At 37.4% G+C, this 18,062-nt stretch overlaps 1 protein-coding gene across 1 annotated transcript in view; it reads left to right on the forward strand.

The window, feature by feature from the left end:
- LOC108515736 (syntaxin-binding protein 4-like) overlaps positions 1–18,062 on the forward strand; it is a gene marked incomplete at its 3' end in the record, with an annotated part of 80,538 nt that overhangs the window by 48,761 nt on the left and 13,715 nt on the right. Inside the window, exon 9 of the mRNA XM_017852859.1 lies at positions 16,142–16,238. Coding sequence (XP_017708348.1) covers positions 16,142–16,238 — 97 coding nt within the window. The remainder of the gene's footprint in view (positions 1–16,141; positions 16,239–18,062) is intronic.

Here is an 18,062-nt window from a genome sequence, read left to right on the forward strand (position 1 = left end):
AGTTTGTCCCGTTTCGCCTGCTTCTCCTGATCTATAATATAAAAAACCGAAGTTGCCAAGTTCAATAGGGTTTCTAAGTTTTGCTCCGGGCCTAAGGCGGACTTTTAAAGTTTTTTCTAATGTCTGCAGCTGACTGAGTGCTAAACTTATCCTCTAAGATTAGTTGGCCTTCAGTAGAGTCAGGTGACAGAGAGGTATGCTTCCTCAATGCCTCCCTTAGTCTCTCCAGAAAGGCGGCAGGATTTTCTTCCTTTCCCAGTGTTATAGTGGACATCAATGAATAATTCATAGGCTTCTTCCTAGTTTTCCTTAGTCCTTCTAGCATGCAAGTTAGCAAATGTCTACGGCACCAATCTCCATGTTCTGATTCTGTGTCCCAGTGAGGGTCTACACTGGGAACTGCCTGCTGGCCTGTGGGGAATCGTTCTCTTTCCTCTCTTGTCATCCTATCATTGACCTGACTGAGATACTACCAGGGATCGCCAAACGCTCGGGCTGAAGTTATGGCGTCACTTCTCTCATTTGGGGTTAATGTCTGATTTGGCAGTAACATTATATCTCTCTATGTTAGATCAAAGGATTGCCCTAACTCTTGTAAAACATCAATATAGCCATCAGGGTTATCTGAGAATTTACCTAGGTCTCTTTTAATTTGCTTCAAGTCTGAGAGAGAAAAGGTACACACACTCTGGCTGGGCCAAATTCTCCTCCTCCCACTGCTTGGAGGGGCATAATCAGGGAATACTGGCACTCTTGGGTTCATTGTTTACCCCTTTGTCTATCTCCTTTTGGACTGTTTGGGTTGAAGGGGGGTCCTTATTAGTTGGGGAAGGAGTTGGGGGGACGCTGGGGTAGGGAGGTAGACTCTGAGGGCTTCCTATAGGGCATGAATCACACTTTTACATGATTGTGAGTTGTCTCTTAATGAAAAGAAAGTTTGTACATATGGCACTTGACTCCATTTGCCTTTTTTTCTACAAAAGAGGTCTAGCTGTAAGATGGTGTTATAATTTATACTTCCCTCAGGCGGCCAGGTTTCTCCTCCTTGAAGAAGATATCGTGGCCAGGCTGTACTGCAGAAGAATATAAGTCGTTTCTTTCTTAGTGTCTGAGGGTCAAATTGGTCCCAGTTCTCCAGAATACATCTTAGGGGCATTTTGCCTTGAGGGGAACATTTCCTATCTGAAAAAAGAACATAGGGATGCCAGCACCCCTAATCATTTTCCGATGAGCATTAGTCCTAGAGCATCCTCTATGATCCTAATGCTTATTCCTTTCCAGGGTGCATCACCACCCATGGACCTCTGCTTATCGGATTAGTTACACTCACCGATGTAGCAGTCCTGCACCTGTTTTCCCGCCTTTCTTGACCACAAAGAAAGGGGTCCGGGCTGCTGGATTCTAGTCCTTTACCAGCATGCCCAACATTGCCTTTGTGCTCGGGGTGAGTCTTAGAGCTGGACTGGGTTCCTGATTATTTCATAACAACCCAGCTGCCCCATCAAGATGCATTACCATAAACAATTCTTATGCAAATTCATTTCAGAGAGGGTGTGGGTAACCTTTGGAGTCAGGATTGAGATAGTCTTTTGATTCTGTAAGTATTTTAAGGCTTGGCTGAGGGCAAACAGCTCGTAAGTTTGAGGAGACCAATTATTAGGCTATTTTTCTAACTCTGCTTCCACAAGAGTCTCCCTATCAATTACTGAATGTTCATCGTGGTTTTTTTCCTCGATCACCTCAGAGGAACCATCTGTCATCCTGAAGGGAGTTCCTCCTAAGTCTGGTCGGACCTTTGTATGGTAATTAAGATTTAAATCCCCTGTAAGGAAATCTGCTGGGTTAAGGGAATTATCAGTGGTTAGTGTTAAATTACCTTTTCTAACAGAATAGTCCTATACTTTAAGATTTTGAGTTAGTAAGCTACCTTTTGCTTTTGGACTTAGAATAATTCTGAACTGGTGAGGTGTGCTCACAATGAGGTTTCCTCTGAAAGTTACTTTTCTACTTTCTTCTGTTAGCAAAGCAGTTGCCACTACAGATTGAATGCATTTGGGCCATCCGTGGGTTACTGGGTTAAGGATTTTTGATAGGAAGACTACGGTTTGTCAGTGGTCTCAGTGTTTTCAGGCTACGCGCTTGTTTATACTGACAAGGTAGTATTGGAGTGTTACAGGGTCATGGAGAAGACCTTCAATTATCAATTATAGGTTTTCAATTTACTCTGGCTTTTAAAGGAATAGGGCACACTGTGCTTTTGTTTTGTTTTGTTTTGTTTGCTATTTCTATCTTTCTCTTTCTTTCTCTCTTTGACTCCCTTTTTCTCCTCTCTGCCTCTTTCTCCTCTGCTTCTTTCGCCTTTCTGCCTGTCTCACTCTCTGCCTCTGTCTCTCTCCTCTCTGTCTCTCTCTCTGTCTCTTTTCTCTTAGCCATTTAGAAACTTGGGGCCCTGGCAAGGGTAGTGGGGAACAGGTCCCACATAACTGCCCATGTGAAGAGCTGTATGCCTAAATTGGGGGGGACACCAGGGACAAGACTAGCTGCCTAAGGATGCTCACATGTAGAACTTCCTTAGATCGCTTTGGAGATACAACTTGCTAGAGGAAATGAAAGTCTGAAGCATCAGTACCTAGGAGGCAGGGATCAGAGGAAGTAGATTCAGAGGTAAGGAGAATTTTGGGGCTACATTTTCAAGAAAGTCATGGTCGGGACCCAGAAGGTATGGGTCACAAAGAAAGGTAGGGGCGCACACATGGACGACTGTTGAGTAGAGACTTCTGGCTGCACCATGATCTCAACCAGCTAATGGCCGGGAGTTTGGGATGACAGCTTTCTGCCTCTAGTAGGCCCTTGGCTTCCACAACAAAATTGAAAGCGGAAGCTGGTTCTAGGCAGACAAATGCTCCCAGCCCAGAAGGGTTGGAGGTTGTTAGAAAGCCCTTCCCCAGACAGTCTCACACCTGAGTCTTAAGTCCGGTGGCCATGCTAATCATTTCTAACCAGCCGACGGGTGCCTGGTATTTTCCTCCAATTCTAGGGAAGGATAGGACAGAATTGCAAGTGAAAGTGGTCCAGGCCAGGCGCGGTGGCTCAAGCCTGTAATCCCAGCACTTTGGGAGGCCAAGGCAGGTGGATCAGGAGGTCAGGAGATCGAGAACATCCTGGCTAACACGGTGAAACCCCGTCTCTACTAAAATACAAAACTTAGCCGGGCGTGGTTGTGCGCGCCTGTAGTCCCAGCTACTCGGAGGCTGAGGCAGGAGAATGGTGTGAACCCGGGAGGCGGAGCTTGCAGTGAGCCGAGATAGCGCCACTGCACTCCAGCCTGGGTGACACAGCGAGACTCCGTCTCAAAAAAAAAAGTGGTCCAATATTACTCACCGCTTTGGAGGTCCCTTCATGGTCTCCAAAATGTTACCAGGTCCTTGCTCCCAGAGCTCCTAAGATGGTGGCGGGCCGCTTCCAAGATGGTGGCAAGCCTTGTGTTCTCTGACCTGGGGTTCTTGACCTCATGGATTCCAAGGAATGGAATCTTGGGCCATGCAGTTGAGTGTTATAGCTCTATTAGAAACCGTGGGTCACGGAAGAGAACCGTGGATCCCAGTGACTAGTGTTCAACTTGATTAGGACAAACCCGGGCACTTAGTCGTGCAGGAACAATGGCAAACCTTTAGCCCGATCAGGAGCGGCAATGGGTACCTTGCTGGATCAGGAGCACAGCGGACACCCTGCCAGATCGGGAGGGATGGAAGTCAGTGGCAGATCTGGAGGGATGGAAGTCAGTGGCGTGTCTGCAATGGCAGCGAGCAGCAGTGGTGGATGGCAAGCAAAAGCTCAGCTTGAGCTATAACAAACACGGACCAAAGGAGTGCAGTTGCAAGATTTAATAGAGTGAAAACAGAGTTCCCATACAAAGGGAGGGGACCCAAAGAGGGTAGCCTGAGTTTATTTTCAGTTTATGTGAGGTGTTGTTAAAATTTTTGCTTCTGTGTTTTCAGCTCCTACAAAAATGCTTGGCTCATAGTATATGCTGAAAAAATAATCGTTGGATTACTTAATTGTTTTCTAAAGTAGTTTTCTCAATTGTCATTCCTACTAGTCTTATGTAAGAGTTCTCGTTGCTTCATATACTTTAAATTTATTCTAATTATAAAATAGTTTGATGTATTTCTACCATCTTATTTTTTAAATTTCTTTTTGTTCTCTTTTTTATCACTTCTTTTATTCCCCTTTTTATTGTATTCTTTTGGTTTGATTATGTTTGATTATTTGATTAATTGCTTTTGTATTTTACTTTTTACCTCCAACTTGTTTGAAAATTATGTCTTCTCTTGCTATTCTTTTAGTGATTTCCTTAAGATTTTAACATGCACATTTAAAAGTCTAAAGTTAATCAGAATTCTTTTGTACATACAAAGCCCTACAATACATTAATTCTGATCAATTTATGTATCTATAATTGTCCAATATTTTGGTTTTGGCCTATCTCTGTGTAGTCTTACAAATTATGAATTATTAATATCTTTGTTTAGTTTTATAAATCAGGAATTATTATAATCTTGTAGTCAATGATAGTTTAGATTTGCACATGTTTACCATATTCTTTATTCATTGGTCTATTTTGCATTTCTGACATTCTGGGGGGTCATTTTCCCTTTTCTCTAACCCCTTTAAATGTTCTTTTCGTATAGGTTGATAGAAAACTCTCAGTTTTAATTTTCTGAAAACATTTCGCTCTCATTTTGAAAAGAATTTTATTAGGCATATAATTCTAGGGTCACAGTTATTGTCTCTAAGATTTTGAAGCTCTTATTTTATTTTTTCTGGTTTCTGTTGTTGCTATTTTGAGAACTCAACTGTCTCTCTGTCTTTATTTTGTAATGATCTGTCTTTTCACTATTTCTGCTTTTGAAAATATTACCTGTTATTGGTGTTCTGTATTTTCACCTTGGTGTATTCAGGTGTTGATTTCTCTTATGTTAGCCTATTTAGGATTTTTCAGGCTTCATAAATCTGCAGATTTATATCTTTTTTAGGTTCTACAAAATTCTCAGCTAGCATCACTTTGAATATTGCCTCTCTTTAATTCTCTTTATTATCTGTTACCAGTTCAATTACATATTTATAGACAGACTCGTTTATCTTCCATGTCTTTCAAGCTTCTCCTTCGTATTTTGCGTCTTCTTATCTATCTATGCTGCATTTTCAACTTTCTCCTATACATTGTTTCTCTGCTTCACTCTCTTCAACCGTCTGCTATTTCACATATTCATTGAGTTTCTAATTTGTTATTGTCTACCTAGTATTGTTATAATATATTGTTCCTCTTATTTTTGATTCACCTTTTTAACTTAAATATATTAAACATATTCTGTGTCTAACTATACAGTAGCTGCAGTCTTTGGTTGTCACATCTGTTGTTTGTTTGTATGTATGTTTACTTTTGCTTATGATGTCGTATTCCCTCATATGTTGTGATTTTTTTTTTAATTATGCTTTCGGCCTGGCGCAATGGCTCATGCCTGTAAGTAATCTCAGCACTTTGGGAGGCCGAGGCAGGTGGATCACCTGAGGACAGGAGTTCGAGACTAGGCTGGCCAACATGGTGAAGCACCGTCTCTACTAAAAATACAAAAATTACCCAGGCGTTGTGGCAGGGGCCTGTAATCCCAGCTACTTGGGAGGCTGAGGCAGGAGAATCTCTTGAACCCAGGAGGCAGGGGTTGCAGTGAGCTGAGATCATGCCATTGCACTCCAGTTTGGGCGACAAGAGTGAAACTCCATCTCAAAAAATAAAAGTTTAAAAAATTTAAAAATAAAATTATACTTTAATGAAAAAATGGAATTTTATCTTTGTGAATTTTGAAGCTAATATATGAAACCTTTGGAAAAGATTCACATATGTATGTTTCTTAGACATCAGGAACTATTGGAACTAAATTTCCAGGTTGTGATTTTTCAGGCTATAAAACTATTGTACCTATTGTTATAGTTATACACCCTCAGGAAAAATATTTTTTCTTCCACCCAGATCTAAGGAATACATATTCTGTAATGTCTGTAGGACTTTCTTCTTAGTTTACCATTTTACTGAAAGTGTTCACTATGAGGTTCCAGCATTGTTTGGGTGATTTAATCCTGCCTCCCTGTATTAGGCCTTAGATGCTTTCCTCCTGCTTGCAGGTTTTAGGCCATCAAGAATTAGGAGATTCTTGGGGTGGGCATGGTAGCACATGCCTGTAAATTCACCGCTTTGGGAGGCCAAGGCAAGAGGATCGCTTGAAGCCAGGAGTTTGAGACCAGCCTGAGCAGCAAAATGAGATCCCATGTCTCAAAAAATGTGTTAAAAATTAGCCAGTTGTGGTGGTGCACACCTGTAGTCCCAGCTACTTGGAGGCTGAGGGAGGAAGATCCCTTGAGCCTAGGAGGTCCAGGCTGCAGTGAGCCATGATCATGCCACTGCACTCCAGTAAGAGTGAGACCCTGTCTCTGAAAATAATCATAATCATAATTTTTTATGAAAGGAATTAGCATCCATTGTCTTTATGCTCACTTACCTCTGAGTATTCTTGTTTCTTCATAAATTTTGGTATCACTCTCTCTCCTAAGCCGACCCAAGCATTTAAGGTGTTTGTGGATGTTATTGTTTATTATTATCTAGTAATTTTAAAAAACTTTTCTGGCAGGATTTCCCCCAGGATCTTTTCCGTATTATCAGAAATACATTGTAACTCTCACATAAATTATAAAATATTATTAGTTTTTTAAGAAAAAAAATGAAGATTTTTTATCAAACAAAAATGACTCAAGAATAGTTTCACAATATGTATCAAAATTTGAATTTTGCCTATGCTTTTCAGGCAGTAATTCCTCATTTAAGAAATTTTCCTAATAATAGACAGGGGCACAAAGATGTATGTGGAAGGCCATTCACAGTGGCACTGTTTATATTAGTGAAAAATTCATGGCAATCAATAGGAACTTGATCTAATAACACATGATATATTTAAGAGTTATGTTCATTGACATGGAATGCCTTTTTTTTCAGTTCTGTCTCTTCTGTAGGAGTGCCTTTTTAAAATAAATTTGTTCATCAGTAAAATTCTGAAAGCTTTATATACCAAAATATTAATAGTAGTTATTGCTTGCTAGTGAACTTTTAGATGTAGTTCACTTCTTTCTAGATTGTTTGAATTTCTCTAATCATGAAAACATAAAATATTCAGTATCAAGGCATATATACATTCTGTAATTTTTTTGATTCTATCCTACTGGTTTCCTTCATTCTCATGGCAAGTCAGAAGAGGTTGTAGGTGAATCCAGTTCAGCCATCTTAGATTACCAAAGATTACAAGGTTATTTTTACTCAACAAATATTTATTGTTTACTTCCTCTGGTTGAGGCACTATAGTGTTTTGTCACTGTAAAATTGGTGGTAAACAAGACAAAAAGTTATTTCCTGGTCTTTATAATTCATTGTGGTGGAGGAGGTAGAAAATTCAAAAAGTGAGTGAATAACAAGAGTACATATCAAATAATAAGAGTGACAGAGTGACTGGTAGATTATTTCAGATTGGTAGTCACAGAAGAGCCCTCTGAGAAGGTGAAATTTAAACTGAGACATGAAGTGTGAGAATTATGGTGCTAGGGAAAAACATCTGAGATATAAGAGAACAGTTAATGCAAAAGTGCTAAGACAGGATGGAGCCTGGACTTTTTTTAAGAAAAACAGAAATGTGTTCCTGGCATAATGTGATCAAGGGAAAGAGTGGTACTAACGACCTAAGTCAGGGAGATAATCAGATCATTTCTTTGTAGGCCTAGGTGAGGTCTTTGGATTTTAATCTGAGTTCAGTAAAAAGCCATTGAGGCATTTTTAATGGGAAAGTGACCGCTGTGTGTGTATATGTGTTTGTGTGTGTATAATTTTTAACTCATCATTATGGAAGATTTCAAATATATAGCTGGAAAATGATTTTTGCCTAGTAACAACTAAATGGCATAACTTACAGCCGTAAATGCTTAACTTGGAGTTTATGAGCCCCAGAAATTCTAGATTAGAATTTGCATATATGGCTGTTATTCTGGGAGCGGGTCCATAGTTCTTAACGGACTTTCAAAAGTGTCTGTGTAATCCTTGAACAGTTAGGAACAGAACTTCTAATTCTGGCAACATTGTATAATCCAGGAAATCCAGAACCCACTCCTGCCATGAATATAGGATTGAGTCTCCCTTATCCAAAATGTTGTGAACCAGAAGTGTTTGAAATTTTTGATATTTTCAGATTTTGGAATATTTGCATGTATACCTAATGAGATATCGTGGGAATGGGACCTAAGTCTCAACAGGAAAATTTATATATATGCCTGAGAAACATAGCCTGAAGGTAATTTTATACAATGTTTTAAAATAGTTTTATCCATAAAACAAAGTTTGTATATACCGAACCATCAGAAAGCAAAGGTGTGGACTCAGCCACCCGTGTGGACAATTTGTGGTATTATGTTGGTACTCAAAAAGTTTTAGATTTGGGAGCATTTTCGATTTTGGATTTTTGGATTAGAGATGCTAAACTTGTATATAGAAACAATGAATAAAATAAAGAAGTTTTTAAAATTTACAGTCAAGCTAGGAAGGAAGAAAAAAAGAAAAATGGAAGAGAGAAGAGGAGGGAGGGAAATCTCACAACAGAAGTGTGTGAGCACTTGTGAGTGATACTGACATCATATGGCTCAAGGAAGGACTCAGATATTGGGGCTCAGTTTTAGCATGGCCTCAGGCCATTTTCAGATGGAATTCTAGAACTGGTATCTTTATTTAGAGAAACACAAGATTCTGCAAGGGCTGGTTGCCCTTTTCCAAAAAAAAAAAAAAAAAAAAAAAGGAAAAAAAAGAAGAATTAGAAAATGCTCCAACTAGCCCAAGGAAAATACAGATAACCCCAAAGAAAGATGATTGGTACAAATGAATGGACTATTTACAAAAGTAAAAAAAAACTGATGGCAGTTAAATATATGAAAAGATGCCCTCTGGAAAAATGAAAATAAAGCAGCAGTGAGGTACAATTGCCTACCAGTGAAGTGGACAAACATAGAGTAATTGTTCACAAAGATACAGAGAAAGAGCTGGGAACTCTCATGTGATACTCATGGGATTGTAACTTTAGAGAGCAATTTGGCGAAACTGAACCTGCTCACATTGTTTAACCTCACAATTCTGCTTCTAGACATATACACTAGAGCAATTCTAGTGCCACCATATAAGGAGATATGTACAGTGTAGTAGTAGTTAGAGCTTTTCAGCTATATCAGGTTCTCATCCTTGTCAGCCAGTGACAGAATTGTACTTTCCCATCTTCTTTAATAAAGAGCCAATGTGCAGTTCATCATATTTCTTTCATCTCTGCTTTAGCAGGCAGCAAAACTTCTGATGGTGAAAGCTCTGACAGTTAGGGTCCCTAAGTGAAAAATACAGAGAAAGAGAAACCAGCTGACTCACACTGGATATGTAACATTAGCAAGGAGAAAATGAACCATTGTCTTTTCTAGGTTGCTAAGACTTTGGGGTTAGAGAAACAATGGTGTAACTAGACCATCCTGACCAACAGATACAAGAATATATCAGCATTATTTAAAAGAATAAATGATAGGAGACAGTCTAAATGTTCATCAATAAAAGAATGGATAAATTCATGGTAGCATGATTATTATCATTATTTGAGGAATACTATATAGTAAGGAAAATGAAGGAACAAGAGCCTCCCACATCAGCCCAAATTTCACAATGTCATGTTTTAGTAAGTTACAGATGGCCCGGCACAGTGGCTCACGCCTGTAATCCCAGCACTTTGGGAGGCTGAGACAGGTGGATCACGAGGTCAGGAGATCAAAACCATCCTGGCTAACACAGTGAAACCCCGCCTCTACTAAAAAAAAAAAAATACAAAAAATTAGCTGGGCATGGTGGCAGGCACCTGTAGTCCCAGCTACTTAGGAGGCTGAGGCAGGAGAATGGCGTCAACCCGGGAGGCAGAGCTTGCAGTAAGCTGAGATCCCATCACTGTACTCCAACCTGGGCAACAGAACGAGACTCTGTCTCATAAAAAAAAAAAAATTAATTAATTAATTAATTTAATTAAAAAAGAAAGTAAGTTATAGATATTACTGTTGCCCTTATGAAATAAAACAAAATAGGAGAATACTATGAATAATTATATGCCATCAACTTAGGTAACCTAGATGAAATGGACAAATTCCTAGAAAGACAGAAACTACCAAGACTAACTCAAGAAGACACAGAAAAACTAAGCAGACTGTAACAAGTAAAAAGATTGAATTAGTAATCAAAAAAACTTTGTACAAATAGTACCGGCCCATCTCTTGATTTCAGGAATGCAAAGTTAGTTTAATATAGGAAAATCAATATGTTAATAGAATAAAGGACAAAACCACATGATAGTCTTGTTTTATTATTATTAAAAGCAGATACTTGATTTTTTTATTCTTTTACGTGATAGTCTCAATAGACACAAGAAAAATATCTGACGAAACCTAACACCTTTGCATGATAAAAAATACCCAATAAACTAACAATAGAAAGGAATCTCCTAAACTTCAAAAAGGACATTTATGTAAGCCTACTGCTAACATCGTACTTAATGGTAGAAAACTGGATGGTTCCTTCCTAACATCAGGGATAAGACAAGGATGTCTGCTTTGCCGCTTCTACTTTATACTGTGCTGGAGGTTTTAGCCAGGATAATTAGACAAGTAAAAGAAATAAAAGGCATCCAGATTGCAGGAAGAATTAAAACTATCTCCATTCCCACATGATATGATCTTGTATATAAGAAATCCTAAGGAATCCACCACAATATTATTAGACCTAAAGATGAGTTCAGCAAGTTTACAGTATACAAGATCATATAGAAGAAGCAATTGTATTTCTATACACTAATAATGAACAGTGAACAATCTTTTACAATAGCATCTAAAAGAATAAAATATTTAGGAATAAATTTAACAAAAGAAGTGTAAGACTTATATAATTAAAACTACAAACCATCATTGAAAGAAATTAAAGAAGATCTAAATAAATGGAAAGACATGTTGTGCTCATGAATCTATGAGCTTAGTTGTTAAGATTGCAGTACTCCCCACGTTGATATACAGATTTAATGCAATCTTTATCAAAATATCAGCTGGCTGTTTTTCAGAAATGGATAAGGTGACCCTATCCATTTGTAGGAAATGCAAAAAAAGACAGGTCCATTTGTATGGAAATGCAAAAGACCCAAAATAGCTGAAACAGTCATGAAAAGAAGTTTTTTGTTTTGTTTTGTTTTGTTTCCCAAGATGGTAGATTAGAGTGGTATTAGCATGTCTGTCCTCCTTGGAAAGACAAAATAGTGTATAGATATTCACACTGTGAACCTTTTCCCAAGAAGCAATGTAGGAACTTAAAGGAAAATGGAATAAAACCCCAAAACCCTTTGAAAGAAGCAGGAGGCTACAGCCTACACCATGAGCCAGCCAAAAAACTAAGTCCCAAGAGTGTAAGACGGGTAGAGATATACACCCCCTCTGGGGAACCTGGCAGTGTAGCTCACAGGAGAAGGCATTAACCCTACCCAGCACTGGAACTAATATAGGGGGCAGTGGGAAGAGCATAGCGTGCATTTGCAGCCTCCAACATGGACCGAAGGAAGCCATTCCTGATTCTACATTACAGGGGACTTTGTGGAAGTCAGCCAACTAAGTCAGGCAGCGGTTGCAGGTTGAGAGAAGCTCCCAACTGAAATTCATGATTTAATCTCAAATGGGGATGAAATCCCTTGTCCAGAACCAGGGGGCAAGTATGCTGCGGCCTCAGGCAGAGGAGCTTGGGCACCCTGGCTTTGCAAGTAGACTGGAAAGGGTGTGGCCTGAAAGCCTAGGGTTCCTGTCTATGTGAAAGGCTTATGATCTGGGGCAGTTGTGAGTTTAGCTAGCTGAAATTTAGCTAGCTGCTTCTAGTCAACACTGCAAGTGAGAGACCTGCGTTGCCAAGTGCATGGGAGCTAGGTGAGGCTTACTGCCATCTGCTACTCCCTACTCCCTGTGTGAACTCTTCTGTACAGCAGAGGCAGCTATGCTCTTAACCTAGAACATTACTGCCGGTGGCCAGAGAACCACTCGCTAAACCCCACAAGGGCCACTGCTTGTCCTTCAGGTGGAGTCAGAACACGGACTTGCCTGACCCAGCTCCCACCTGGCTTTGCCCCTCCACCCACTCTGGTAGCTTAACACAAAGGACAGGAACTTGTGGGAACCCTATGGCCCTTCTTATCACCCAAGAAACCAGAGTACGTCCCCTGAGTATCATAAGGCAAGCATAAAGGAAGTGAAATAATGGACTTTGGAGACTCAGAAGGGGGATGGTGTGTGGGGCAGGGATAAAAAACTACATATTGAGTACAGTGAACACTACTCGGGTAAATAGGTAAACTAAAGTCTCAGACTTCACCATTAATACAATTCATCTATGTAATCGAAAACCACCTGTATCCCAAAAGCTATTGAAATTAAAAAATTAATTAAAAAAGAAAAAAGTTGAACTCACACTTTCTGATTTGAAATATGTAGTAAACCTTACTGTAGAGTGAAAAAAGCAAGCTTTGGAAAACCATCTGCAGCATTTTTATGAAGCTAAAAAACTGGTAAAACAAAATAACATGTTAGGAATACATATGTATGTGAAAAACCATTTTAAAATAAACAGATCAAGAATGATAAAGAAGAAATCAATAGTTCAGAATTCATTCGTATGGTTACCTCTGGTGAAATACCATATCCATATTGTGGTATGAATCCAACAGTGTTCGCAGTTTTATGCTGCTTAAGTGGATTCATAGGTGTTTTACTGTCCTACTTTAAAACTCGTGTTTTTTTACATATATGCTTTTAGTATATACCAAATATTATATAATAAAAAATTCATAGGAATATTAAATCAAATATATGATAAGTCTTACCTCTGGGAATAAGTTCAAAAGGAGTTTTTATAATGTTTTGGTTACATTCAAAAACTGAAGTAAATATAGTTGAGTGCTAAGCTTTAATGAAGCAAGATAGTAGATATCTATTACTTTATTATAGTATTTTCTATAACTGCTATATTAATATTTTATAATTTTTTTAAAAATCCAGATAATTCCTACAGCTGCTGAAGTCATTGGCATAAAGCAAAAAGCACTAGCACTTTGTAGCACTGTGTTCCATAGTGAAAAATTGTGTGCACTCTAAATGATTATCAGAAGGAGAACGCTTTAAAAAAAGTTCATTTCAACAGTATACAATTATGACAATTTTAAAAAGCATGCAATGTTTGTAAAATGTGGAGAATAGAAAGACATGATATATTAATAATTATTAACACTATATATAGTGTGACAATTTTTGCAAAAAATTCACAATTTATATAAATTTATAGGTACTATATTCATAGAAAAAAACCTGAAAAAATAGATACAATTGTTAATACAGCAGTTGTCTTTGGAGCAGTGGTTCTCAAGGGCAGAGCTGCAGTGTTTCTTCTTGGGACACTTGGCAATGTCTGGAGACATTTTTGGGTGTCACAGCTGGAAAACAGAGACCAAATTCAAAATCAGTAAAGATACTTCTTAAAACCTCATGTATGAAAATTTAAAACATTTTAAATAATTTATGAGTCAAAAACATTGCTAATAAACATGTAAATGATGTTTAATTGCACTTGTAACTAGGGGAATTCAAATTAACAAACAACATACTATTTCATATACAACATTGACAAAATAAAAGAGTGGAAACAGCAGATGCTGTTAAGAATGTAGAAAAATAAGAATGCTTATTCACTACTGGTGTGCATAAACTGATGACGCCAATTTGGAGAACAATTCCACAATATCTAATAAAATTGACCATATGTCCCCTATGGCTTAGCACTTCCTTTTCTAGGGATTTAATGTAGCGAAATTTTCATACATTTATACAAAGAGGCATGTATAATCTGTAATTTTTAAAAGAGCAAATTGGAGTAGTTATAAAAGCCTGTTAATCAGGGAATGGATAATAAATTACAATAAATTTATACAATGGATTACTATTCACAGTTTAAAATAAGTGAACTAGTTTTGCAGACAATATTGAGCAATTATGAAATCACAAAATTGAAATAATAAAAATAATTTGTAGAGTTACTCTTTTAGATTATACTCTTGATGTAAAACCTTAAATGCACAAAATAATAGTAAATATTATTAGGGGATACTTGCTTACACAGTAAATGTCATTAAATTAGGACTAGGAAGAATACTTAGGATAGTAGTTCCTGCTGAGGAGCAATTATAAAAACTTTTAACCAAATATATAGTTTTATTTATTGAAAATATATACATAAATTTTAAGTACATATTAATGAGTAATTGATGATAGTGAGTATATGGGTGTTCTTTGTATTATTCTTTTTTGTGTTTATATTTGAAACATTTTATAACTGAAGAGAAAAACATACAGAAGGTAAAAATCATTATGCCATGTTATAGAATGCAAATACTTGACTGCAAGACAAGATAAGCAGATGATGCTAGACTAAGCTTAAGAATCATTTTTGAAAGAATCTTTCCTGATATTCTTCCTCCATTCTTCATTGTTCCCAAATTGCGCACTTACAAATTAACCAGTTGCTTTGTGTGTTAATATACCCTATACATACTTCTACTAAATTACATGTTTTACTTATTTCTTTACAGTTGTTCTCACCCTAGAGACCATAAACTCTTTGGGGTGAGAGACTATATTTCATTTATCTATCAGCTATGCATAGTTTAGTGGCTAACAAATAGTAGGCACCAAATAAATTATTTGATGAATGAAAGAAATACTAAATGATTGAACAAGATTCTAAAGGAGGAAGAAATATGTAAGAGATAATTACCAATACTAAACTTTGCCTACATTTTAGTTTTGACGTGATCGACACTATATATGCTCTTGCCATATCCAATAATAGGACATCCAATCAGTCCCTTTGCGTTAGTTAAGATTAGATTTTGCTATGTATAACTGGTGAACTCAAAATAACAGTAGTTTCCTTTAGAAATTTCTTTCACACCAAAAAGAAGCTGAAAGAAGGTAATCCAGGCTGCTGTGGAGGTTCCAGAGTGTCAGGGACCATGTTCCAATTATCTTTCTGTTCCACCATCTTTACTGAGGTACCACATGAACCAAAAGAACTGCTCAAACTCCATCAGTCCCTCTTTCTTTCCTTCCTTTCATCTTTTTTCTTTCTCTTTCTTTCTCCCTTATTAATCCGAATAGACAAGAAGTGCTTACCCTTACTTTTGAAAGGAGACTTCCTAGTAGTACTCTATGGCACTTCCCGTTGTATCTCATTGGCTAGTACCTAGTTAGTGGCATGGCTGCTTGGAGATGTACAAGGGGCTGGGAAATGTCGTTTAGCTGCATGGCAGTGTTTTCAGCCGAAATTGTGGTTGGTTCGGTTACTAAGGGGCAAGGAGAGAATGGACATTGGAATACAATTAACAGTCTCTGAATTTTTAATCACTAATGGATACCAAAAGGAGAAAGAGCTTTTCCCTTAAGGGACGAGCCTGATGCAAGAGAGAAGTAAATGGCAGGGAAAGCTTTTTAGTTTGCTATTTGTGTAAGCCCCAACAAGCCAAAAATCCGAAGATTTTGTGTTGAACCTAATTCCTATCAACTTCAGTTTTGCTCTCAAAGACAAGATATTAACCAAATATAATTCATGTTTTAGAGTGTCACTTGTAAATCTGATGTGGTATGATTCTTTTGCCATTTTACTTCTGCCAAATCATATAAACTAAGAAATAGTTTGATTTTTTGTTATAGGATAATGTCATAAATTTGTTATTAGCCAAAGTGCTAGTCTTAGGGAAAAAATGAGGTAGTAGTAAAATCAGGAAGCTAATATTTTATAGGCACTTAATCCATAAATAGTCAGTCGACTTCCCTAGGGTGTTTAATCCTGGTCAACTCTTTCTGGTATTGATTATTTTCCCTGGGTTGTAAAGTTTGTAATGAAAAGTTTTATTCTTTGGAGATTTGAAAAATTGCTTTTCATGAGTTCTCTATCTTGCAGGCTCTAAATTATCTTGGTATTCAGCCCACAAAGGAACAACACCAAGCCCTGAGACAGCAAGTACAAGCAGACTCAAAAGGGACAGTGTCTTTTGGAGGTAATATTAGGTTTACTGTGTTGTATTATCACCGAATCATCATTCAAGAGTTATTGTGACACATTTTCATTAACAGTGTTTGTTCTTTAGAAGGAGAGAAGGAAAAGTAAAACTACATCCATTTTAAGTTCCTTAATCAGTACCCCAAGAACTCAGCTAGAGTTACTGAGCTGGCAGGGTCAGCAGAAAGAATTTTATTAGGACCTAAACAGCTCCAAACTATCATCATTCTATCATATTCTTTTTATTTTTTATTTATTGCATAAACATTGCTTTAGTAATAACAAAAGAAACAGTACAAAATATGGAAGTTCTGATTTCACTACTGTGAGGTTCATTCTAATCCTTTTTCAGCTAATATCATGTAGTAAATATTTTTATGATGCTACATAATTACAGTCATCCCTTGCTATGGAAGAGGAATTGTTTCCAAGACGCCTGCATATACCCAAATCCAGCCATACTCAATCTCATAGACAGCCCTGCAGAACCCACATATAGTAAAAGTTTACCCTCCATATATGTGGCTTCTGCAACGGGCAAATATTGTATTTTTGATGCATCTGGTTGAAAAACCTTGATGTATAAGTGAACTTGTGTAGTTCAAGCCTATGTTGTTCAGGGATCAACTCTATTCTTATTAAAGATACCATAATGTACCACTTAGTTGTTATACTATAATATTAAGGCTTTCTACTATTATGAATTTTGATTGTTTCTTATTAGCTGATGTTACAAATCTGTATTTATCATCATTGTGAATGTAGCTGTTTTTCTTTCTTTTCTTAAGCCTAATCCTCACAAATGGTTTAGACTTTTGACACATACTGGTAAATTGTTTTTCAGAGATATTTTGCAATATATTTGTTCTACCACCAGTAATGTTTGAATGTAACACGTTTTGTCTTCTTGTCACTATTAAGTATTTAATTTTTTCTTGTATAGTAGATGTAACATTGTATCATTTATAAAGCATCTGTATTGCTAAAAAGAAAATTGACCTTTTGGTTTTTAAGTGATGATAAAAGATATTTTCATCCCATCTCCACTTGAAAATCATCCCAAAATAATCATGAAAACAAGAAACAGAAAAACATATACAACTAAAACCACAATATCTAAGGACAGAAAAATGGGTGAGGAAAGTAAACAAATTTGTGAGCAGAAGTAGGTAAAGCCCAAGTGTATGAAGATAGAGGAAAATCACAATGAGGAACAAGTTGATTTGACCCTAAAATGATTTAGGAATTGAAGACATCAAGTACTTCTGGAGACTGAGTTTTTAGGCAGGATATTGAAACAGAATTGTTGGAAATCTTTATAAGAAGAATTATGCATGCTCTTCTCTGCCCTTTCTCAAGTAGTCCGGCATCTACCACGCTACACCTCCGGGGAAAAAGAAGTATATTCCTCTGAGAAATTAAACCAGAGATCGTGCACCCATAGTTGCCAGCGGCAAGGGAGTTTGTGGAGTATATAGTGAGTCATCACTCGTAATATGCATCCAGATTGCTCAGGGAACTTTGCTGCCATGTTTATTACTATAGGCAGAAGACTATAGTATTCTCTCTGAAGAAGTGAACAAAAATGTCAGCTGGCCACCAGATTGCCCTGTAGTGAAAACTGCCAGTTGACAAAGCAAGTTACACACACAAAATTTCCAACCAACTTTTTTAGTGCCCAATTCTTAAATATGAACTCATAGTCAAGAGTCACCAGAGATTTGGAGAAATCCTCCAACATAAAGTATAGAACCCCAAACTATCAGACAAACAGAATAAAGGAACTCAGAAAAAAAGAAATACAGAAGCACAGAAGACAGAA

The sequence above is a fragment of the Rhinopithecus bieti genome, unplaced genomic scaffold, assembly GCF_001698545.2.
Source record: "Rhinopithecus bieti isolate Rb0 unplaced genomic scaffold, ASM169854v2 scaffold_35291, whole genome shotgun sequence".
Lineage (NCBI taxonomy): Eukaryota > Metazoa > Chordata > Mammalia > Primates > Cercopithecidae > Rhinopithecus > Rhinopithecus bieti.